The 26916-nt window shown below is 37.6% G+C and overlaps 1 protein-coding gene across 2 annotated transcripts in view; it reads left to right on the top strand.

Moving 5' to 3' along the window:
• Window positions 1-26916, top strand: part of Grid2 (glutamate receptor, ionotropic, delta 2) — a 1023751-nt gene that overhangs the window by 890633 nt on the left and 106202 nt on the right. For both annotated transcript variants that reach the window (XM_013029731.1, XM_013029732.1), the window contains one exon: window positions 26691-26857. In XM_013029731.1, the coding sequence (XP_012885185.1) occupies window positions 26691-26857 (167 nt within the window). The remainder of the gene's footprint in view (window positions 1-26690; window positions 26858-26916) is intronic.

Here is a 26916-nt window from a genome sequence, read left to right on the forward strand (position 1 = left end):
TCCTGGCAAGTGGATTCAAATTATTTTATTTTCTTCTCATCATGAAAGTCGCAGAGGAAAGCAAAGATATCCACGTAACAAAGCAGTGGCATCCGTTGATGGCACAAAATTATTTCCTTCTGAACATTTGGAGACAGACCTTATGTTGCTGTCGATGTTGTTTTCGGGCTTGTATTTCAGCCACAGAAATCTGTAATTGCAGCCTGGCATAAAAATAAAAGGTACATACAAAGCAGTTTACTGTTCCACTTGGTTTTGCTATCTAAAGTCTTGTCTAGAGTTTTGTTGTTCCAGGAATCAATGGGGGAGACAGATTTCCCTTTTACATATTATCCCACCATATTTTTCATGAACATCACTACATTTCCTCCATATATTTTTTAATACTATGGGTAAGGCACAGAATGGTTAATTATCCAAAAGTTGGCAGTGAGGAAAGTGGAATGAGAGTTAAATCCTCTTCTCCAGTACCTAGCGCAGAGCTTTTGAGAACCTTAATATTTACTGAGATGAGGGTGGCAGCCACATCATCTATAGTTCACAATGCACCGCCATTCTGTGTCCCTTCTGACATGGCTACCGATTCCAGGGATTCACATGTAAACATCTTATGGGAGAGGGAGGAAGGGGAGGAGCGGGGGATTGCACCATGATGCTATCTAGAACACTGCCTCGTTTAACTAAAACTGAATTTGTTCCTCATTAAATTTTTAACTTTCCTTTGCTTTATATTCCTCTGGGTTTCTCAGTGATTCTAAGAAAGAGTTATATTTTCAGGCATTTGCCTAAGAGTTCTATTTTTTAATTTCTGACACACCACGAAAGTGTTTACCTCCCTAAAAATTCTACTACTTCGATAATGCAGAGCTGTCTTCTTATGTGTGGTGTTATTCTTTCCTAGGGAAAAAAATATATATATATATATACTGTAGGAAGGAAAACTGCAAAGAATTCATAGTAAATCAACTGCTATGCTATCTGCATTGAGAAGAGATAAAAACCAGTTACTATTTGCAATGTGATTATTGATGATGTACATTTCACCTAGGTGACTCCCACAGAGGAGAGTGACTTCCAACAGTAAACCAACAGCTTGTTTTATCCTTAAAAAAAAAACTGCAGGGCTGGGAAGGTGGCTCAGTGGTAGAGTGCTTGCCTTGCATGCATGAGGCCCCGGGTTCAATTCCTCAGCACCACATAAGCAAAAAGAAAAAAGCTGGAAGTGGTGCTGTGGCTCAAGTGGTAGAGCGCTAGCCTTGAGCTGAAGAGCTGAGGGACAGCGCCCAGGCCCAGAGTCCAGGCCCCACGACTGGACCAAAAAAGAAAAAAAAAACTGCAAAGATACGAAATGGTGAGATACGATTCTGATTGTGAGAACAAGGAGCTCCTTAGTTTCCAGAAGGAGAAGAGAATCAAACTACCCAATATGGCCCTCAAATAGAAAAAAAAAAAAAAAGGATGGTGTGACTGTTATTTTTCCTAAGGCTTAAATAAATCACCATAAACTCAGGAGCTAAAAATAACAGGGTTTCATTCTCTCACAGTTCTGGAGGCTGGAAGTGCAGATGTTGTCAGGGCCACACCCTCCAGGAAGGTCGTCTAGAAGAATCCTCCCTCACTTCCCCAGGGTGAGGAGATCCTGGACCATCAACCGTAGCAACACAGCTCTAGCTGTTACTGCTTCCTCCATATCACCACCTGCCATGTCCTTTCCTGTCCACTAGCAGATACTCATTAACTTTGCAATCTTCCTCATCCTCATTTCCACCCTTACCTTGGTTATATCTTCAAAGACTATTTAGATACAAGATCACTTTCTGAGGTTCCAGACACACTTGAATACTTGTTAGACACAGATATAAAGATGTAGGCAGGAAACATTCTTCCTAATTAACCTCTTAGATACTGTTTTCACATTTCTTCTTGATTAAAGAAATAAATGACAAATAATTAGCTGCCATCTTCCTCAGTGTTGCATACTGTTTGTTTCTTTTGAGTAATACTGACCCAGTTCTTCCTGTTTCTCTGAATGCAAAGTCGTCAGGAAAGGAACATGGTCAGGAAAGGAACAAAGACAATCACAATCTTCATTTAATACATTTTTATTATGTGATTGTTATCGTGTATAATCAGTGGTAAACATTCCATCTTTACGATGATCTTACCAGATTTATTTTCCTCTAGAGTATTAAAAATTAAGATTAAAAAAACCTCAGTGCCTAGGACAATGTGATATACAGTGCCAAGGATCGGAACAGATCTTTCTGTCCTCTCTTCCAAGGTTTCAGTTTCTCACCACAAAGCCCATCTTCTTTGGATCCAGACCATACAAATACTTGTTTTTCTTTAAATCTCACTTTTAGAAAGCATCTCCAGGAGTGCCCCTTAGCAGATTTTAACTACTGTATATGCAAACCTTTTTGTCAAGCTTCTTTAGAACTTCTGAATTTTGAAGACTGTGATAAAAAGAAGAAAAAAAATGCACAAACTAAGCAACCAACCAAGGCATCTGCAAACAGGGCTATTAGATTTGAGAAACACAGGAAACAGATGGAAAATGCTGAAACATTTCAAGAAATATCAGGGGGAGGAAAGTCCTCTATTAAATTGGAAAGGGCATTAGGATTCAAGTCTATGTCACAAAAGAAACTACACCATTTCATGAAACCACACCTGTTTGTCAATAAAATACAATCAGATTCCTTGACATATTAAAAAAAAACCTATTTTGGAGGATAAATTTTTTTGGAAAATATTTTAAATAGGACAATGCTTCCTATAGGAATCACCAGGTAAAATAACTTTGAAAGTAAATTTAAAAACAAGACATTGTCCAAAAAGAAATGTAGTCTTTACCTGACTTATGTGAACTGTAACCCCTCTGTACATCACCTTTTTAATAACATTTTTTTAAAAACCAACTACCGCCAGGCACCGGTGGCTCATGCCTGTAGTCCTAGCTACTCAGGAGGCTGAGATCTGAGGATCACGGTTCAAAGCCAGCCCGGCTAGGAAAGTCTGTGAGACTCTTATCTCCAATAAACCACTCAGAAAAAAGCCGGGAGTGGTGCTGTGGCTCAAGTGGTAGAGCGCTAGCCTTGAGCTGAAGAGCTGAGGGACAATGCCCAGGCCCAGAGTTCAGGCCCCATGACCGGACCCAAAAAAAACAAAACAAAACTTGGTAACACTGGAGCTGCTTCCAACTGAGACAGCCATCCACAGGGCCCTGGTTTTGCTTTATCAGGTTAGATGGGGCCTGAGTTCCTCCAGCAGTTAATTACAGACATTGGAGGTCAACTTTTCAGCCTGTAGTTTGGCTGTGTTGGGGGCTGTGCATGGTGACCTCAAGGCTCCTATCCTTAAGAGTCTGTCTTGGTTTCCATGCCAACAACATAATAACTTGGAGAGATCTCCTTCCTCATGGCAGTTAGTCCTGGAATTCAGAAAGCAGTAGGATAATTGTGTAGAACATATGCATGGTCTCTGTCATGACCCACTGTAGCTATCTTGAGGTTCGTGCTATTAGAATGGAACTCTGCATGCTTGTGGCTACATATTTGGGGGTTTTGTCTTCATTGGTTACATAATTTCTCCAAACACACACACACACACGCGCACGCACACACACACACACACACACACACACACATTTCTGGTGTCTGAGACTTAGAAGCAAAACCCAGCACTGCTGTTTACTTGTGTGAACCTGGTAAAGTTATCAATCCTTTCTTCTTACCTTCACTCCATGCCAGTGTATTGAAAATGGGGAGAGGAACAACAGTTACCCATAGAGTTACTGTGAAAATTAATGAGACACCACATGGAAGGCTATTTGCAGTGGGGTACAGTAAAAAATTCAATAAAATAAGCTTTGTTTTATTATTATTCTTTTACCCTTGTCACTCTCTGGAGAGCAATTAAAAAGGTTTATTCCTGATTTGTTTTTTATTTATAGGCCTTCTATTGCCCTCAGAGTTTGCACAACTAACTTTCTTCCATTCTTTCTAATAATTAATGTCACCATAAAATATTCTTATAATACTTTAAGATTCCCCTTTTATCATCAATTGTTAAGATTGTATTGAATGTAAATAGCATTCTCAGGTGATAATTTGCCTTCAGTTAATCATATTTAGAACAACTGCTACTTCCTGTATGTATTGATCCACTATTATGTGGCAGGCACTGTGGTAGGTTCTTCTCTGACTGAAAGTCACAGTTCCTCAAAGGTATAAAGACACTCAACTTACAGCTTAGAAAGTTCCAGGTAGTTAAAGCAACTATTTACATTTATTCTACCTCTGTGTGGTGGGACTAAGCTTGAAATGACAACTAACTCCAAAGTATATACATTTCTCCTTAATTCTCTTTACCTTTTAGTTCATTATCTAACTCAGTAATGAACCATTTGGGGAGTAAATAAGTCCTGATAAATCTGTAATTTCTAGAAATGTTGCCATAGTATATTTAATATAAAATAAATTTTTCTTAACACACCCTTAATAATGTTCTTGTTACTCTAATTTTGTTCTCCTAGATAATTAGTCACTTGAAAAGATCCCAGATAAGCACATGCAAATGTTTTTCTATATGAAAGTAAAAATAAAACTACAGTGTTTGGTTTGGGATTATTAAGTGGTACTTAGTGTTTTGTTTAACAAGTATCTGATTTAACAAATCCATGATATATTATTGATTTAAAAAGGCAATCTGACTTGCCCCATTGTTGAATATTAGTTTCAGATAGATCAGGTTTAATATATTATGTGGACATTTATAAGCCTGTTCTACATACAGTGTAATTGATTTAATATTGATTCAGTTTATAGCTGGTGTGTTTAAGAATACTATCTCTGGCTCAGTATTTAATGTGTTTGGGACTGGTATTTAGAATTTTCATTCCATGTTCAAGTGTCTCCTTTGATAAGAAATGTACTACTGTTGGACATGAGGACAATTATACAAGAATTATCAATAGACAATGAGCAGATGTGTCATTATGCAGGAATAATGACACTTTCAGAGCAGAAGTCTGATGTGAGAATATGTTTCAAAGAGATACAATAGATTTGTAGAGGTAAATATTTGATTCTCAGCTTCATTTATTTAAACAAACAACAACAAAGAATAGTCACATAAGGCCTATCAAATCAACTATTAATTTAACAAATGAAATTTTACTTTACTGAGGCTTTCCTTGCATAACAAATAACCTTATGTGGTGTTGATAAGCTATTGCTTACTTAATTATTTATTCTTATTTGTGCCTTTGCGTGTTGGCATCTTGAAGATGCACAAGCCCCTGATGAATATGTTCAGAACTTTTAGCTGATAGGAAGCAGATTGCAAGAGGCTCACTAGCTTCTCCAAGGAGGCATTAGGAGTCGATGTATTTTGAGCTGTGGATCATATCATTTTGCCTTCTTCGCCCATCGAATGAATTTTAATGCTCAGTTCCTCATTTGTATTTCTCTTTGCCATGGGAGACTTCCTGTAATGCCCTCTGAGCCATCCTCATTGTTCATCAGCCTTATCAGGGTGTTCATTAACTGTATTGCATCTTCCTGTCACACATCCCAGAAAGCCCATGCCGGTCTCCATTGCCCATCCTCTTGGCCTCTCTCATGGGTTAGTTTGCAGGCTCAGCTCTCTGTCAGCTTCTTTGGAATCCAGATATTTCTTGCTGCCTCAGTGGCAATCCTTGCCTAGGAACTTATTCTACAGCCAGATTTTAGTCACTTCATTCCTGCTCTAGTCCAGCCCTTACCTGCGTTTCACACATAAATTTCCATCTACTGGATTTCAATCATTTGCTGACTTCTACCACCACCAGACACCTCTAGATTGAAAATAAACATTGAAAGCTTCCTGTTAGCCAACCTTGAATTCATAGGACTTAATGGTCCTAGTCCTTCATAAAGACTGTACATGTACCAAGTTTGCTGTGAAGCCTGTGTTCTCTTTTACACCCTGTAGGACAACTATTTGAGGTAGGGATTTATCATGAGTAAGGTCATTCTGTCTGTCTACCACAGTTCAGTGAAGGGGATGTTCGATTTCACATTCTAGGTCCACGCAGTGTGACTCTATATTCCATACAACTACCTGTTTTCATAGCTCATATTCTACACAGATTGTTCTGCAACTTCACAAAATGGCACTATGTCCTTGAGCCACCATCTCGCTTCCCATAGCTCATTCTGGCTCCCGTTTTCTTTTTTGGTCAATTGTGGGGCTTGAACTTGGGCCTGGCTGCTGTCCCACAGCTCTTCAGCTGAGGTGAGCATTCTTCCACTTGAGCCACAGCACCTCTTCTAGTTTTCTAGTGGTCAATTGGAGATAAGAGTCTCACAGACTTTCCTTCCCCGGGCTGGTTTGAACTGTGATCTTCCTGAATAGCTAGGATTACAGGCGTGAGCCACTAGCACCTGGCTTTTATCTCTTTTTCTCTATTCTTTCTGTCTGCATATCACCCACTCCTCCCTTTTTCTCTTCTTTCCCTTACTCCTCCCTTTATATAATACCTTTTTTATACTCTGGCACAAATGAGGTTTTTTTTAACTACAGTTTTGGTTTGGTTGAAAAATAAATAAATAATTACTTCTACCACCTGGTTAATTTTGCTAATATCTAGTCTACATCTAGGTGATTTTGTCTATGGGAGTAACTATTATTTTATGTGCATCTTTGAGATACTTAATCTCTGTCTACCAAATACCTTCCTTGTGAAGACAGGGTGAAATTGTGGGTGTTTAGACACAAACTAAATCCATCTTTTGCCTCTGTCCTAATCTGTTTTGTTTTGTTTTGTTTGTGGTGGTGGTAACTGCAGTTTGAACTCAGGGCCTCGTGTTTGCTAGGCAGATTCTTTACCACTGGAGCCTCTCCTTTTCTATGTGTTATTCAACCAAAATTAGGTAGCTATGAGATGCAAGAATACTTAGACTAAAGGTAGCCTCAAATGTGTGCATGCACATTTAAAATTTTAATTTTTGTTTTCAATTCCCTTCAAGGAATAAGTTTTAAAAGAATAAACTTATAAGCAATGTTGACAAATTTAAAGTTCATTCTTGACAAATAACTGCAGTTGCAGATTACCGAATGTCAAAATAAAAGATTGAGTTTGTCATAAAGAAAAATAAGAATAAGTTTGGCTCTAACTAATTCTAGCCTTTTGTGATAATCATCAGTTATAATTTCTCAACAATTATATATTATATATGTAGTCTAGGCTATATGTGTGTAATAAACATATGTATGTATATATGTATGTGTGTGTGTGTATATATATATATATATATATATATATATAAATCCTATGCCAGTTGGGTTGTGCCACATTACTACAAAATTTTAATCCCCACCCAGCTCCAGGGTTTTCCAGGGCATGAAAGGCTGTTGCTTCACTTTGAGTCTCCTGCCCTCTAACAAATGTGATTGGATTGAGCTAAATGTCAATCAGGTGCCCTAGTTTCAAGGTTCAACATCTTATTCCCCGAGGAGTCCAACAAACAGAGATCTGGAGACAAGGAAATTTTGAATCACTGTCATTAATGGGTACTTTTACACCTAAGAGAGTGTTCCACATAAAATGTAGAGCTAGACCAACTACTTCAGGTATACTTCATGTAAATGGAATTCCAGCAAATTGCAGGCATTTCTTTAAGTGAGAAAAGCTTTTAGATGATAACATAAAGTCTCATGAACACAATTTTATCACCATTGAAACTCCATGTAATTTTATCTAAGTAAATTTTACTTCCAAATGCATCTCTTAAGTTTGAGGTAAAATAATACTAAAACTGTGGTTTCCATTTTCTTTGATCAATCACTGGGGAGCAATGCAATTATGTACACACAAAAACAATAGTTATGCTCTGATTCCTGCACTGGCTTTGGATCCTTGTGTGGAACTAAGCAGCTCACCAAAAAATATAAATAAAAAGCAGCCAGAAAATCAGGAATCTGACCTCGGAAAGAAAGAAAACTCGCCTTTGCACAAAGAAATCTCCCTTTTATGGCTTTGAGCCATAAAGCTTTCGACACACTTCTAAGTCAGTGCACAGCTAGAAATGAAGAACAAAGCTGTGGTTTTATTGGCTTTCAATACCACAAGATGGAATTCAAGCTGCCAAAACATCTGAAAACTAAGGAAGAATCCAAGAATGGTGAGAACCACAACAGGAACAAACCCCAAATCTGTGTTCAAATGCTTGGATGATCCTAAATGGTGGGGGCCTAGAGGAAAGCCAAGGTGTACACTGGAAAGAAACAGCTGGAAAGCCAAAGAGCTAAATTAGCTGCTGCTTACTACATAGTAGAAACATTAGCTTTGAAATTGGGAAGTCTAGGTAAACACTTTGGGTATTCAATTGAAATTCCAAAAGGAGCTTGTAGAATTAAATATATTCCTAAGTACTATTTGTTTAAACAAAGGGCAAGTTTGATGCATTAGATTTTACAGAATTACAAAATTTTCAACTTGTCTGGGATGCTTATTAAGAAAATTAAAAGGCAAGCCAAACACTGGAAGAAAATATTTGCTATGCATGCATGTATCTTGACAATGTCTTGATATCTCAGGATATAAAGAGTTCCTAAAATGAATAGTAAAAAAGATACAATTAAAAATAAGCAAAAGACTAGTAATTTCATAAAGGAAGATATACAAACTGACAATAAGCACAAAATGTTTCGTTCAATCATGTTAACACTAGTAGATTATATTAAGAAAAGAAATCAAAATCACAACAGCTGGGCTCCTCTGTAGGCTCATGCCTATAATACTAGCTACTCAGGAGGCTGAAATCTGAGGATCATATTTCAAAGGCAAACCAGGCAGGAAAGTCCATGTGAGACTTTAATCTCCAATAAACTACTCAGAAAAAGCCGGAATATAGTGTTGTGGCTCATTAAACAGAGTAACAAATATTGATAGTGTGAGCTATACCACACCTTCTTGTAAACCTGTTTATTAGTTTCTTACTAAATTCTGCACCTTGCCTCTGGGAGGGTGGTTCTACTCCCAAGCATTTACCCAACAGAGATGAAACACTCCATCCATAAAACAATTTACAATCATGTTTATCTAGGAGCAACTCAAATGATTAAAAACAAGGGAGTGGAGATACCACAATATTGAAAGAAACAAGAGACTGAACTATTACTACATAATGTGTCTGCTTGTCAAAAGCACAGTGTTGTTCAAATGAAGCCACAGTCAGACAAGTCCACACGATTTGATATCGGGAAAATGAAGCTCACGAACTGGCAACACTAATCTATCATGATGATAGAAATCAGAACAGCAGTTCTCCTCTGAGACAACTGACAAAGAAGGCAAGTTCTAAAGTGAGAGAATTGTTCTGTATCTACTCTTAGGAAATAGATTCACAGGGGATTTTTTTTTTAATCAGAACTCATTTGTTTCAAACCTCAGCACATGCTTTTTGTAGTAATTTTCACATCAACAAAATACTATAAATGCCTGTACTGTGTCATTTGGTTTGGATTGGGATTAAATATAGGAGTGATTTTGAGTGTGACTGGATTGAATGATTAGAGGAAATGATTTGTATTAATTATAGCACAGCCAAATGACAAGAAATTAAAGTAGCACACAGACTTATTGTGGCAAATGTGCCTAACTTAGTCCTGTGTATATAACATAACTCTGTCCTGCCATAGATGCATGAGTATCCTGGGACATTTTTATACCTGGTACATTTTTATACCTTACTTTGTCATTACTATGTCTTTCTTTGCTGTTCACGCTTTACTTATCAAGTACTTCTGCAATCAATGAAGTCCAAGCTAAGGTATCATGGTAACAACAATCTCAAGGGCTGTGGTGTTTTTGCACACTAGTAGTTTCCAAAGTTGATCTGTGACAAAGATTAGTAATTGTATCTACACAAAAATTATGCTAAGTAAGATATGTTTGGTGGTTGGCTTTTGTGATGCTTCATTCTTCTGTGACATTTTGCAAAAAGCTCTTAAAATGATGACTTGCATTTGGTCCATTTAATCTGGATCAAAATTTTCATGGTCCCTTTGTTCATCTGTATATAAACTTTGATAATCATAGAGGTTTTTTTTTCATTAAGCTACTTTAGAGAATTTAATTCAAATATATGTGAAAAATCTCTGGATTCTTTGGCAAGAAAATGAAACAAAAACACAAACGATCCTTCTTCCTGTTAGCTGTATTATTATGAAGAGCACCATTATATCTTATTTTCTCATTTGCTGGACCACAAAGTTAAGTGTGACACTGAATCATGACAGCTGATCACCACATGCATTTCTTTTTAATGCTCTTGTCCTATGTGTAATAGACTGTAAACTATCATCATCTTGAAATGTCATCATGTTTCCAAAACATGACAGAGTAATAATGTGGAAATGCTGAATTTCATTGTTTTAAGATCTGTCATGCACAGTAAGTGGTATGTCTCACTAACATCAAGTCCTACCAAGATTTACTTTATTCATTTTCCACTTCATTTTATAAGAAAATACCCCCATATTGGCTTTCAGAGAAGACTATGACATTACAAGGGTACTTCTCTTTTCAATATGAAGCAATAGGCAAATGCTGAGTTTTCCTGTCTACCTCCTATAAGTGCTCTAAACAATTACTGCATCATGTCTGTATAGTTAGTCTAGAAAAAAATCTTACTTCAAGGTGCTTTTGATATAACTAAGAATAATAATGCATACATATGAAGGGGTACGTTGGAAATGCAAGGCATTCTATGGTCACATACTAAATATTCCATTCCCCAGTGATTTTAGGCTGATGAGCAATCATATGATTTCACAAGTTGGAGTGGGAGGAACAAAGTCTATACTAATTTGGATGTCTAAATGGTTGCCACTATCACCAGGTGACTAAAATGAGTCAAAATTAAGTAAAATTTAAAATGTGGTTGCTCAGTTGTCACATAGCCACATTTCAGGTACCCAATTGTCTCCTGTGATTGTGGTTGTTATAGTGGACAGAACATATCTAGGACCTTTCCCTGCATTTGAAACAGTTTTTTGAACTTTCAAGTCTGGGTCATGCCTCCACTACATGGTTTTTTATGAGTTTATACTGCTTCACAAATAATGGTAGTCTATACACACACACATCTGTAACCTGATACTATGTACTGTTGACAGATATGCCTCAACTCTCTAGCATTACTTGGTCTTTACCAATGCTGGGAAAGTGAAATGTACTGATTGTTGGATAAGTATAGAGTTCCAAGTTCAGTGATTCTGTGACCACCAGAGGAAGAAAATGCAAATCTTCAACAATGCATATTTATCATGAACTGGTTCTTGCTGGTGCTAGGTTTTATGCTAGGTACAGGAAGACAGTAATGTGAGGAGTTTACAGAAAAGCACTATAGAAAGAAAGTTGTACAGTAGTACACAGAGGTCCAATGAGCCCATATAAGAGGGAAATTAATCAAAGCTATGAAGTCAAGGAGAATGTCCAATGAATTTGTAAATGTTGTAAACAGAGTAGGAGAGATTATAAATGAGAGATGAGTGAAAGAGAAAAAAACTTTTCTAGAAAAGACTGGGAAAAAAGTAAGAACCAGGGACAAAAACTAACACAGTCATGTAAGGAATTAGAATGAGAGGAATATGAGCAAATGACCTTACTGCAGACAGCGAACCCAATTATAGATGAAATTGACTTTCTCTTAAAGCTGGAGGTGTCCAGCTTCTGTTCAGCTTTCTTTAATTTTACAATATAATTTCCAAAGATACCTTCCTACTGAATTTTTTCTGGACAGGTACATGGATATCATTGGACAGAGTGGTTAGGAAAATAAAGTGGTTCAGGAACTGATAAATGACAAGATCCAGGAAATTTAGCCTCAAATTTTTGTGCATGTTAGGGTTTTTTATTATAAGCTTCTGCCATTGAAATCTTGCTGTACCATACTCTTCAGTTGAAAACTGTATGTCAAGCCAGAATAGAAATAAATCAGTTAGTAGAGGAAACAACCAGAAGTATGTTATTATAAGTAACTGAGTACTTAGAAAATTTTAAATCAACACAAGACCTAAATGCTAGCTATTATTTTACTATGGTAATTGAGTCATTTAAAAATTCTGAATATATGACAAAAACATTTTGGTTTTCCGTTCAGTCTTAATAGCATACCTAAAAATTGTGAATTTGACTATATGTACATTAAACTTCTATACACTTGATGCAATAAATATTATTCCACCACCTATTTAGAGATATGTGATTGTTCATAAACACATACCTGCACATGCAACTTAGAGCATTTTTGATGGTAATAGGATCTGAACTTGGGACCTTTTGCTTGTTGTGAAAATGCCGCAGCCATGCTCACAGAAGCTCAGGAGCTTTTGAGCACAAAGTCAGCACTCTATCCCTGTCATCACAGCTCAATTTCCAGCTTTTCTCTGGTTATTTAGAGATAAGAATCCCACAGATTTTCCTACTTGGGCAGCTTTGAACTACAATTCCCAGATCTTAGCCTCCTGAGTAACTAGGATTACAGGCATGAGCTACCATCACCTGATTTACTTTTAGTAGATATTGTGTTTGTACCAGGCTCATCTAGATCACAGTCCTTTCATGCTTCACATGTAGTTGAAAAGACAGGCCAGTACCAATACATTCAGTACTTTTTATAGTTGAAATGGGGTCTCAGCCAATAAAACCTTTTGCCTATAACTCGCCCCAAACCTTTCAAATCCCTACCCCTGAGTAGCAAGCGAGAATTGCATGCATGAGTTACTGCACCCAGTCACCATTCATTTATTTATTTTTATTTCTCTCCATGGCTTTTCTGTTTCTCCTTCTATATTATCACCAGTCCTATTTTCTCCACTCAAAAGATAAGTAGTGTGATATATTATTTCATTTCTATATTTTTCTATGAGTATTTCTAATTATATAGTAAAAGGCAACCGCATGCATCCACATATCTATATAATTTTGGTTACTGTTGCTTTTAACAATAGGGTTCTGTTATAAGTAATCTCGGTGCCTTGGTTTTTCCTCATTCTGAAAATACATCACAGGAATCCTTCTGTGGCAGTTTGTATAACCCGCAGAGATTCTTTTTAAAGGCTTCATAGAGTTTCATAGCAGGAGTGGTTTATCATTCTGTAATTGGTGATCATTAGCACTGGTTCTAATCTGGTGCCACCATAAACAATGACACACTGGAGATGTCCTGTACATTCACCTGAAATTCTTATTTTTCTAGGATTCAATCCTGGAAATGGAATTGCTAGGACAAGTCATCCATATTTTTTTAATTTGCATAGAGGTAGCTTTTGAAAATGGCTATATAACCTTTTTCAATTTCCACCAGCAATGTCTGAGAATATACTTTCTCATGCATCCCCGCCAGCAAAAGATATTCAGTGTTGTCAGACCAATGCATGAGAAGCAGCAGCCCACTGTTATATTTTATTTCATACTCACATAGCCACTAATGAGCTTGGGGACAATTCATATGCTCATTGAACATGAATAGTTGTTCCATTTTGCTTCTTTAGATGCTTGATCTATCTGTCTTATATATATTTTTTCAAGTTCAGAGAAGTGCTTGTATTTATAAATATTCATTCTTCGGACCCTGTGTTCTAATGTTAGACTTGATTTGTCCATCTTCTGTTGAGTTTGTGAATGGTATCTCCTGGCAGTACAAATCTGTTTAGAACTATCTTGTTTAAAAAGAAGTCTGAGTCTCTGCATATAATTTCTGGATTTTTATAGATTGGTTAAAAAGCCTTCCCATACACATGCCTTATAAAAATCTCCTAGTTGTTTTGAATAAGGATTTTATAATTTATGTAAGTCAATTGAGTCCAACTCAAAACTGTTTTTTACCGAGAGTTCAATGGGCTGGGAGGGAGACTGGAAAGAGAGAAACCCTGAATTGCTCACTAGCACTGCAAAAGAAGGGAGGAAGCAGGGGAGGTGGAGGGAGGGATGGAGGGAGGGAAGGAAGGGAGGGAGGGAGGAAGGCAGGAAGGGAGGGAGGGAGGGAGGGAAGGAAGGGAGGGAGGGAGAGAAGAAAGGGAGGAAGGCAGGAAGGCAGGAAGGGAGGGAGGGAGGAAGGGAGGGAAGGAAGGAAGGCAGGGAGGGAAGGAGCGATTTTATTTTGTATCTTTCAACATTCATTGGTATGTAAAGCAACTCCTTAGAGAGATGATCAGAACACAACTTCATCAGAACTGACTCAATATAACATCAAGAATAAAATAACCAGAGCATGTTCAATCACTTTAACATAGGAACATGAAAAGTTTTACAGGTTCTCTACCACTTGAATTACACCTCAGCTTGGCTTTTGCTGATTGTTTTGGAGATGGAGTCTTGAGGACTTGTCTGTCAGGCTGACTTATAATTGCAATCTTTCAGGTCTCATCTTTCTGAGTAGCTAGTAGGTATGCGCCACCAGCTCCTGATTTATTAGCTTTCATATTTAGGGTTTTATTTTCATTTTTGTGCCCGTCTTGGGGCTTGAACATAGAGCCTGGGCACTGTCTCTGGGCATTACCATTTGAACTACAGCAACACTTTTTGGTATTTAATTGGAGATGAGAGTTGCATAGACTTTCCTGCCCAGGCTGGCTTCAAACTGTGATCCTTAGATCTCAGCCTCCTGAGTAGCTAGGATTACAATCATGAGTTACCAGTACCTGGCTGTAACCAAAAGTTTTGATTGTGCACATTTTAATATCACAGAAAGGCAGGACATACCCTTCTCTGCACTGCTATGCACAAAGTTTGCAGGGTATTTTTTAGATAAATTGTTAGATTCCCTTGAAGAAAAGTTTCTAGACTAAATGAAACTTGCCAAACTGTACATTTTTAGATACATGTTCAAAGTTGGCTCTTATTTGGACAAAATATTAGTAGATATTTGTCTTATGTTTTGTGAAGTTTTATGACAACTCTTTCTGGCAATCAAGAAGAAGGTTGGATGCTTTGTTTATAAAATTGAAATGCCTCAGAGGTAGATGAATGGTTTTATGTCACCGTGACTTGATACATAAGTTAGCATAGAAACTTGATCAAGAATGACCTAGAGAAATAAGCTCTATATTGTAAGAGACCAATATACTTTTTACCAATTTTTTTCCATTTGACCTCTCAACACATTTACTTTATAGAATCGTAAAATGGAAACATTGATTTATATTGTATCATAACAGAGTTGAGGAAACTATACCATCACTTTGTTCATGCATTGTGCATATTAACTCAGCAGAAATCATTAGTACTATTTAATTTTTAAATATATATGTATGTATATTCAAAAGCATATAGCTGAGTGCTGTTGTCTCACACCTATAATTCTAGCTACTCCAGAGACTGAGATCTGAGGATCATGGTTTGGGCAAGAACGTCCATTAAACTCTTATCTCCAAGTAGCCACCAAAAAACCCAGAAGTGAGCTGTAGCTCCAGTCTCAGAGTACTAGTCTTAAGCACAAAAGCTTAGGGACAGTGCCTAGGCCCTGAGTTCAAGCTCAGGGACTGTCACCAAAAAAAAAAAAAGTTGTGCAAAGTGGGTTTGATTCAACATAGTGTACAATGTATCTTGGTCAGTGTCACCCATACCATTGATCTCCATTGGGAGAGATCCCAGTCCCTCAAGTAACCCACCCCCATTGCCATATACCTATATTGAATATTATGATATGACTGTATTTACTCACCCTTCTGCTCTCCATTGATCTTCTCCTCTTCCTATTGATCTCCCCTCTCCCAACAATACATATTTCTGCTTTGTGGGTTTTATTTTTGTTAAACGACGAGTTGGTTGTTCCAAGGAACTATACCAGTGCAAACATCCCCTGTTTATGCCATACAATAGACAATATGTTTATGTAGATATTCACAAGACCCTGAGTATATTTTCAAATTGGTTCCTAATTTAATTTTTTAGAGACCAAACCATGGTAGATTTGTTTAGAACAATTCCCAGTCTTTTCCCCAACATGTGAGCTTCAGTCTCCAGATATGTGTTCCCATCTCCTTTTCTCTACCATACACAACTCCAAAAACTAGTCTGCACTTTGATACAGGCTTATTTTCCTCCTGCATCTGTGTGTATCCTTTGGTCTGTAGTAAGATAACCTCATCGATCACTTGCCCTTCCTTTGAGGATAATGTGTGGGTCACCTTGGCATTGCTATTATAATTATTCTCATTTTCATTATCTGAAACATTTGGGGAAAAGAAATGATTGCAATGTCCTGGTGTTAAATATTAAATTGACATGACTTCAATTCCAGAAAAGCCGTCAGTGTGTGGGCCAAAGATGATTTCCACGCATGATTACAACGCAACAGAGTTGCAGGTCTCAGCACTCTCAGATGCATCCGTGGATGATTCATTCTTGCAAACAGCCAATCACGGTTGCCTGCATCAGCAGTCAGTGGGGGAAGAGAGGGACGGCGATTGTGTCAGGCAAATAATCCTTCCCAAGTCCATCTGCCACCAATTCATGTGGCCTTAACTCCCCAGGGGTCTAGGCCACGATGTGGGCTTTCTGCTTGTCCTCCATCCTTTGACACTTATTGGCAAAAGCTTGAATAATTTTCCTCCCTGGAAACTTTCTTATGACATGAGCTTTGTATTTGGCCAGAGGCATCCCCATCAAACTGCAGCAGTGTTGTCCTTGATCTCGCATTTATGAACATTTTTCTTTCAATGCATCTGATTTGGGGGGTAGAGGGTTGGGAAATTGGAGATGCTTTTGTTTGCGGCCTCAGAGTCTTTTGGGACTCATTTAAATCTGATTAAAAACATTTCTCATTTTTCTGTTTAGTTTATAATCTTCCTACTAGCATAGCGCTGTTTCCCTGAAATGGATTCCCTTGTTCTAGTCATGAAGAGTCTGGTCAGTTATCTTAGGAATCGGCGGTCTTGCCAATTGGTGAAGGTCACGTGTCCAGTCTCCCATCAACCAGAATATAACATGGTTCATTAAGTCTCTCCGTAGGATATGCAGAAGTTGTTTGACACCTGCTCAGTTCCAGACTCAGAGCGGAAGATATCTGTCTTCTTCCACAAACTTCCTGGCCAATATAAAGACATCAGGACACATAAGTGAATGGCAACAACTATCTAAGAAAAGAAAGCAGGCGTCCTTGGCAGCTTACTGTCAGCCAAGTTTCCCATAAACCTTTGTTGCCTTTTTAGGAGGTTCTGCTGATTTGCTCTCTCACCAAACCTGCCAGAGAGAATTAACTGACAATCTTAGATCCTGGTATAATTACCTAGAACTCCAGTCTCTTGAACCCACAGCCATTTATTTCAAGAGCAAGTGGTCAATGGAAGGAAAAGAAACTATGTTGTTTCTCTGTTACCATAATGCTGTCAGAAAGTTAAAAAGAAAATGTAATATTCCAATAGACACCTCCATCCAAAGACAGGCAAAAGGTAAGATGCAGAGGTAGGCAGAACTCCTGTGTTGAAAGTTAAAAGAAACTAGTTTAAAAGTATTGGCTGGGTGCCAGTGGCTCATGCCCGTAATCCTGCTTACTCAGGAGGCTGAGATATGGGGATCATGTTTCAAAGCCAGCCCAGGCAGTAAAGTCCATGACACTCTTTCCTCCAATTAATCACCAAAAAGTTGAAAGTGGCACTGTGGCTCAAAGTGGTAGAGCTCTAGCCTTGAGCAAAAGAGCTCAAGACAGTATCTGGGCCCCTAGTTCAAGCCCATGACCGACAAACAAAAAAAAGTCAGTATTGATTTATGTCAAACATATTCATATCTCTGTTATGAAAACATCTGACCTGTGACAGTTCTCTCAGTGCACAAGAGTTCGAACTTCAACCTGAAGCAAGTAAACCATAGTAGAGTTACAGTTGAGGCAGCAATAAGCAATACCATATAGATTTGAGCACTTAAGTTTGGACTTGATTATGATTTATTGTGCTGCATAAGTTCAGAAGAGATGATTAATGCTGTTAAATTATTAATTTTCCCAGAGTGGAAGAGGCCACTACCTAGGTCCTCATGTCATAAATATTAAAGCCATTTCATCTTGAGGACTAGGTGGGCAATGAATTATAAGGACCACGATAGATTGATTCTAGGTTAATCATAACTCTGTGGCTGTAATCCACAATTACTTTTTCCCCACTGACCATTAGTTAAAATCATAAAAGAAGCCAGAAGCTCAGTGTACAAGATGAGAATTTATTTCTCACACATTATTCACAAAGCTGTTAATTTTTAATTTAGCCAGCAAAGACAATAGATTTCTATCTTTTAGGATTTGTTTCCATTGCAGAAAATAATCTTGAAAAATCAGGAATGCTCACATACTGATGGGCAAAACCTCAACCAGTCTCAGGGGGCCACAGCCATCAAAACCAAATAGCCATTTGTGACCATGGTTTTGACAAATGGCAGCCTTTCTTTTTCAAAACTCAATTCTTGTATCTTAGTAGTGTGAGCACATAGCCTTCAAGAAGTTGACTTCTTTTGTGTGGGTCTTGCCACAAACTACGTTGAGTTTTGTTTGCTTATAGAAGTGCTGTTTTGTAAACTAGACAGAACATGCCTTAAAGGCAAATCTCCCTCTGTGGCATGCCATTTTGCCTTAGTATAGACTGTGCCTCCCAGAAATTTGTCATTATGCAGTGGAAAGAGTACAGGAGAGGGCCTTGAGCTCCTGTTCTAGACAACCCTCTAATCATTGATGATTGATGGGACGTACAGCAAATTATTTTATCTCAACTGTGGTTTGCTGTCATAATATCAGCATAACATTAGTTGCCACAGAATGTTATACAGAACAAAGAAATTGATGAGAAAAGGCTTCTTTTTGGACTCAGGACTTCTCCCTTGCTAAGTAGCTGCTCCTCCAGCCCTTTTTGTTCCTGTTATTATTACCTATTTTATATAGGGTCTTCCTTTTTTATTTTTGGACAGGCCAGAATGGACAATGATCTTCCATTTTCTCTTTCTGTAGTGTCTGGAATGACAGACATACACCATTATGCCTAGCTACTTTTTTAACTACGTTTTTTTATTGTGAAAATACTGTACAGAGGGATTACAGTTACATGAGCAAGGTAAGGAGTACATTTCTTATCCAGCATTGTCCTGGAGGTGGGAGGGAAGGGATGGTAGGGAAAAAACAGGGGAGGAAGCAACAATGCTAGCTACTTTTTATGATAGGGTCTCAAGAACTTTTGACCAGCTAGCCTCAAATGCTCAGATTGTGTTCCTCTTAATCTCAGCCTCTCAAGTAATTAAGATTACAGATGTAAGCAATTTTGCCAGGACTGAAAAAGCATATTTAATAGTCTAAAATGTAATGAGGCACTGGTGGCTCACAGCTACAATCCTAGCTACTCAGGAGGCTGAGATCTGAGGATTGTAGTTTAAAGCCAGCCCAGGAAGGAAAGTCTATGAGACTGTTATCTCCAATTAACCATCTAAAAATCAGGTGTAGAAATGTGACTCAATTGATAGAGTACTAGCCTTGGGCAAAAAACCTCTGGGACAGCACCAAGACCCTGAGTTCAAGCCCCACAATCAATCAATCGATCGATCGATCAGTAAGTAAATAAAAGTCCAAAATATTTTATGACTTCTCTATTATATAAGTAACATAAACAGATGTATAACATTCTTCTTTTGCCCTTTTGGTATAAATTCCATCTTTCCACAGTTGTTCTCACTGATTTTTTAATAAAGTTTTTAAATAAATTACTGCTGTCTTTCTATAGCTTTAGATTTTGAAGTAAGCATTTAAGAAATTTGCCCAGTTAAAGATCCATACAATGAAGCTGGACACATTAGCACATGCCTGCTATTCAGACCACTCTGATGATGGACGCTGAGTGGATTACAGTTTGAGATCAACCCTGGGCAAAAAGCTGATGAGAATCCCTCTCAATCCATAAGTCAGATGAGATGGTGCATGCCTGTAATCCTAGCTACATAGGAGGAATAAAAAGGAGGATCACAGTCCAAGGCCAATCCCTAACAAAAACAGGAGACCTTACCTGAAAAATAACAGAAGCAACAAAGGGCTGGGGGCATGGCTTGAGTGGCAGAAGTAACAGCTAGTTAATTGCATAACAAGCATGAGTCCCTGAGTTCAAACCTCAGTGCAACGCGCGCGCACACACACACACACAGACACAGATTTGTGTAAAAAGAATATAGTTTTCTGGGCACTGGTGGCTCACACCTATAATCCTAGCTACTCAGGAGACTGAGATCTGAGGATCACGGTTCAAAGTTAGCCCAGGCAGGAAAACTGTGTGAATCTTATCTCCAATTAACCACCAAGAAAACTGAAGTGGCGCTGTGTCTCAAGTGATAGAGTACTTGCCTTGAGCCAAAGAGCTCAGGGACAGCGCCCAGGCTCAGAGTTCAAGCCCCACAATGGACAACCAAAAAAAAAGAATATAGTTTTCCCATTCAGACCAAGAGTGTAGGATAATCCATAACTCTATTATGTGCTTCTGCAGTTACTATGGTAATAACTAATGAGAAACCACTTGGAAATGCAGTGCTAGTCAGGGAGCTCAGGAGCAGGAGCAGCACAGGGGAGCTGAGCTATAGCACCATCTCAACTGCAGTGAGGAATAAAGGTGCAATCCGCTCTCCCACCTTTCACTTTGCATGGCAAGAAATGCAAATATTTGAGAAAATAACTTTGAAAGTTTGCATTTCTTCAGCAGACAGATGGAAATTTTCAAAGTATATTAGGTTAGGAGCGTGTGCATGAACAAGAAACCCTCTCCAAAGACTATCTATATTTAATCAGTTAGGTACTATATACATGCACAGCTTAAATATTTGGAATTTTCTTGTACAACTCTTTCAGTTACCTGGATATTTGAGAATATGGGTCCTGATTCTTCTTGATGAAAATTACTCTTCTTTTTCCTGAAACTACCTTAAACAGAGGCTATTATATGACACTCTAAGATGCTTTGGGCTACAGTGATGTAGTGCTTGCCCTTTATTTCTTCTACCACATTGTAAACAGCTATGAACAGGGTGTCAGGACTTACCTTTGTATCTTTCATATTTAGCTTCAGGATGGTAGAAGAAATGTATAAGGATTGTTAGGTTAGTAAGACTGCATGTAAAAAAATTCTGTGGAAATAAGGTAAAGAATGAACCCAAAGTAGTTCCCTGTGTTTTCTCAGAAGGGAGAAAATCATGTCAGGCTATTTTCATCTCAAAATATGTTATAAATACACAGGTACTGTGCATTGTGCTAATACACAATGTTGTATTGCTAATTAAGTTGTCTGTTCATCACCATAGCATCTCAGTATCTTTGCATTGGGAACTATCGATGGATAACACTGGATGTGGTCATCACTTTGGATATGTTTTCATCCTCACATGACATACTTGGATTCACTTTGCCTTTTGCTCAATCTAAGATGAAGTACACTATTGGAATGGAATCCACTGGTAAATAAATCCGTGACATGGAATACTTCAGCCTCTCTAAATATAACCTAAACAATGAGGATTAGTTTTTTTTAAAAAAAAAACTTTTTTACTTATATATATTTTTTGGTCTGTTGTGGGGCCTGGACTCTGGGCCTGGGCACTGTCCCTCAGCTCTCCAGCTCAAGGCTAGCGCTCTAACACTTGAGCCACAGTGTCCTTCCAGCTTTTTCTGCTTATGTGGTATTGAGGAATCAAACCCAGGGCCTCATGCATACTAGGCAAGCACTCTCCCACTGGGCCACCTTCCCAGCCCTAGTTAAAAACTTTTTGAGACATAACCATCACCTAATCAGATGAGTTGAAACTTTTCCTAGACCAACCCTTCAATTATGATTCTCCTGAAATGTGGTGTTACACTTTACTGATAAGTATTTTCTGGATAGTTTTAATTTGCTGGTTAAAATTTATCCAAAAGACAGTAATTGTATGTTCTAGTGGATGAAAAAAAAAGCCAGGGACATTTTAAAAAGCTAAAATACCTTGAGTTCCTAGGTAACATTTCATTGGCATTGCTGCAGGCTATAATCATGCTGGTTTTAATGCTTCTCTTTTTAAAAATCCATTCGTAAGCCTTCATAAGAATAAATTGCTAGAAACAATGCATATAATGGCAATGGCCATGTTACCGTACAGTTAGATGGGGCTTCTGCAGCTCACAAAGCAGTAACAATAATGCTAGAACTCTTTTCTAACCGGAAAGTCATATGTCCCCTACTGGGGAGGTCGCTGGAGGACTAGGAGGAGGCTTTGAGAGGTTTGGGGAGGTCAGAATGGCAGTTGGACTGAAACAGAAGAGAACAGCAATAACCACAGCAGGTTACTAGAGGACACTTCAATCTTATTTATCTATTACTTCAGCATCAGACCTATCTGCAAGTTGGGGGTGAGTGTATAGGATCCAATAAAGGATCAGAAAGACTATAGAACACTGAGCCTGAGCACTCAGTGCACAGGAGTCTCATCAAGTATTATCTTCTCCTGACACTGGAAGTTCAGGAATCTTTCCGTTATTATCATTTTATTGTGTTTCATCTAGATAAAAGGATTCCATATCCTTATGCAATGTAGTCACTCTTCTCTCTCTCTCTCTCTGTATATCTATATATATAGATATATATATATACACAATCTAGCAGGAATTCCAAAAGCATAGTCTTAGATCTTGAACATCAAATATCCCAGGCAGGGCTGAGAAGTTGGCTCAGTGGTAGAGTGCTTTCCTTATGTGCGTGAGGCCCTGGGTTCGATTCCTCAACACCACATAAGCAGAAAAAGCTGGTAGTGGCGCTATGGCTCAAGTGGTAGGGCACTAACCTTGAGCAGAAGAGCTGAGGGACAGTGCCCAAGCCCAGAGTTCAGGCCCCATGACCGACAAAACACACATACACTAAAAAAAAACAAAAACATCCCATGCAGCAAATTTTCAATTGGATCTTGAATCTCTGTTTCCAATATCAAAACCCCCTAGCAATTATGACAGACATAGTAACATTCTGGCTACAGAATAGAAAACACTTACTGAATAGGAAATACATGAAATACTGTCTTGAAGAAAGTACTTTTATGTCTGTTTCAGTACTTCATGTTCTGGTTGGAATTCACCCTCCAAAAAAGATGGTGATTCTTCATTGAGCACCATGAAATAGAAGGGTTTAGGCTATACATTATTTCCTATGAAACTTTTGTTACTGAAAATTATATTAAACAGATGAAAGCTAAATATATAAAAAAAAATTTTATATCGTCTTGCTTTACTTTCATGTTTAGAAAGTACATTCATTTTCTCGTATCAGACAAATCGTCTTACATGTCCTTCTAATTTCATTTTAAAATGTGAATTCTTTTTCATTATAGTTCATTCATTGTACTACAGGAATTTATGTTTTACTATATGACAAATTGCTTTACTATCTTCTTATCTCAGTCTCAATTTTAAAATTTTTTCATGTCTGTCATACCGATTGGAATGACAATGTCCATATATGACATTCATATCTTTTACTAATGTGTACTTTTTCCTTGTTATACATATTTTCTTTTCCCAAATATTTTTTGTGCTATTTCACTTGTAGACTTTACAAGATGTTTCTAATTGGTATTATACATCTCCAATCACTGAAAATGAACATTTTTCATTTTCAAAAAATTTTTGCTGTTCTCACCTGTTTTCTTCTAATTAAATTTGCAAGTATGTCAATAAGTCCTAAAATGCCTTTTAGACATTTTGTGTAGAATTTCATTGAATATCAAATAATGTCAGAATGAGTTACATTTTGTTTTAAAATTGCATATCCACACTTTTATGAATACATTATACTTCACCCAGAAGCCAATTTAGGTCTTCTGTGAGATGGTAGAGTGCTTTTTACATGGTCTTTGCTCACTGACTTACATTTTTACTACGTATTCATATTTAGTGTATTATTTCTCCAATTATCTATTGTCTTATCTTGATAAAGTAATAAAACAGAAAGTGATTTATATATACTTATTAATAACCAAACTATGTGTTGAAATCCCAGGATTTATTATATACTTGTTCAACTGGTATTTTTGTGGACCACCCAAATCACTCATCAAATAGTGATGGTAATTTTGTCTTTACCTGATAATAATTTTCCTACTGGATTTTTTTAATTTCCTGCTATATTGCATGGGCTAAAATTACCACAATAGGGTTAAGTAACAGAAGGTAATATCTTTCAGATGTACTAATAATGTCAAACTTGCTTGAATACTTCAAGTTTGTCATTTGCTTGAAGTATTCTTTATCTCACAAAAGGAGAGTTTTGTTTCCTGGTTAAGCAGTAGATAAGTATTTTCAATTTTGTCGAATGTCTTTCTAATATATGTTCAAAGTTATTTAAGTTGTTATGAAATCTCATTTGTAAGATTCAGTCCACAGTAGTAGTTTTTCCACATTCTGGTGGTATTTTCCCTTTAATACTGTATTTTAATATAAACAAGTAAACTTTTTGGCTTAATGCTTAGTTCTGTTGATTTTGTGAATTCATTCCATTTTATTTTTATCTTTGATTCCTTTCTAAATCAACTTTATTAAAATGCTTATGATCATTGATATTTCTGATGAATTTGTGCGTGTGTTTGTTGCTTTTTGTCCGTGTTATACAATATCTGAGAAAAACAACTCAAGAAAGGAAGGATTTGTTTTGGTTCATAGTTTTAGCATCTTTAGTGCATGCTTACCTGGCTCCATTGCTTCAGAATGCACATGAAGTGAAATTATCATAGAGAAAGAATGTGGGGGGCTGGGGGTTTAGCCCAGCGGAAGGGCGCCCACCCGGCACGCAAAAGGCCCCGAGTTCGGTCCTTAGCCCTGGGGAAAAAAAGAACGAAAGAAAGAATATGGAAGAAATAAGCTGTTCTCCTCATGAAAGCCCGGAAGCAGACAAAGGTAGACCAAAGCCAGGGATGCGATATATCCATTAAAAACACAATGCATCTGCCTCTTAACAGCCCATTCCCCTATAAACTCATCCATGGAGATCCACTGATTAACATAATTCCCTCATGATATAGTAATATGTCAGTAGTGATACCTGCCAGAGGCCTGGTCTTCAACATATTGATCAACCTTTGGAAGAAGGGCATCATATCCAAACCAAAACAATGGATTTAAGATATGTGTGATTACTGAAAGAAAAAAGTCACTAAAAGATGTCAGCAATGGAATTCTATGGCTCCATCAGAAAGAATGACATTGCCCCATTTGTTAGGAAATGGAAAAACTTGGAAAAAATTATATTAAGTGAAGTAAGCCAAGCCCAAAGAAACATAGGTCCCATGGTCTCCTTTATTTGCAATAACTAGTATATATCTGAGTCTAGCAGAAAAGGTCAGATAAGTTAATGTTAGGGAAATGAACCCTAAGATATGTATTCAAATGTTTTTTGTTCTTTCATGTGATTGTTTCTAACACATTTGTAAGATTATTTCTTTGTTGCTTTGTATGTCCCTCCCCCATGGTATAACCCCCGCTTTCACTGAATTTGATGTCAGTATAATTTGTGGAAGGGAATGGAAAAAAACAAATTGTTTAACTAGGAATACAGGTGGACCCATGGCAACAATGAGATGTACAAGTCGTTATGTCGAAAATGAATTTTACAACTTTGGTGGGGAAGGGGGAGGAGAATTGGGTGGGGGGTGGGGGAGGATGGGAAAGGATGGGAAGGGGAAACAAAGGAGGAAGCTACAATGCTTGATAAAAAATGTACTCATTATCTTGCCCATGTAATTGTAACCCCTCTGAATGGTATTTTCACAATAAAAAAAAGACCAAACCAAAAAAAAAAAAGAATCTAACATATATTCTACAAAATTAAGAAGAGTGAGGGAAAGGTTGGGTAAGGAAGATATGGGTGAGAATGTCAAAAGAGATGACATTGATTGAGATATATTCATAAACTGCTTTGTTAAATGGCAACACTTTTATACAACTACTTAAAGATAGACAGACAGAAAGACCGATGGATCAATCGATCGATTGATTGATTGATAGATCGATAGATAGATAGAGCAAAAAAAGTTGTCACAAATTATTTCCTATAAAGGTATCTCCCTAAATAATTACACAAAAGGTTATGGGGTTATAGTTTCTTCAGTGCAGTGGCCAACTAAGGTATTTCCTATAACTCCAACTATGAGATATCCATAGTACACAGTTTCCTATTTAATAATAAAAGACATAAGAGCAGAAATCCAGTGGTTGGCAGGGCATGTTTGTCATGTCTCTTCACTATAAGTTGTAACTATCTATCTAAAACTTAGGTTAGAAACAAGGGAACGATCCGTATTGAGTATAATAGATCTACCAGGCTTAAAAGACTTATAATCCAATGGAGTCAATAATGCTTGTAACAACTCCAAAGACTGAGCCTCCAAAAGAGATGAGTCCCATTGCAAGAATCAAAACTCACAGCTCAAAGACATGCCTTCCTCATAGCCAGTCATAACTCTTCTAGTCCAAATGACCAAATGACATTTACCACCCAGCAGATCCACGTACAAATAAACAAAAGTGCAAATTCTCACTGGGGTTACTTTGATATATACATCCTATGATCTTTGGCATAACTAACATATGTCAGTGGACTATTTCTAATCTTATGTTACTGGAAATTCCAACACTAAATCCTGTTTTCTTCTTTGCTCCACATGTACGTAGGTAAAACATGGAAATTATGCTTTTGTATGGGATGCAGCTGTGTTGGAATATGTGGCTATCAATGATCCAGATTGCTCCTTTTACACCATCGGGAATACTGTCGCCGACCGGGGTTACGGAATCGCACTGCAGCACGGCAGCCCGTACCGAGATGTCTTTTCACAAAGGTAAGTTAAGTCCCAAAGAGGAAAAGAGACATTCAGACAAAACACTTCCTTCAACAAAA

The sequence above is a fragment of the Dipodomys ordii genome, unplaced genomic scaffold (assembly GCF_000151885.1).
Source record: "Dipodomys ordii isolate 6190 unplaced genomic scaffold, Dord_2.0 Scaffold122, whole genome shotgun sequence".
Lineage (NCBI taxonomy): Eukaryota > Metazoa > Chordata > Mammalia > Rodentia > Heteromyidae > Dipodomys > Dipodomys ordii.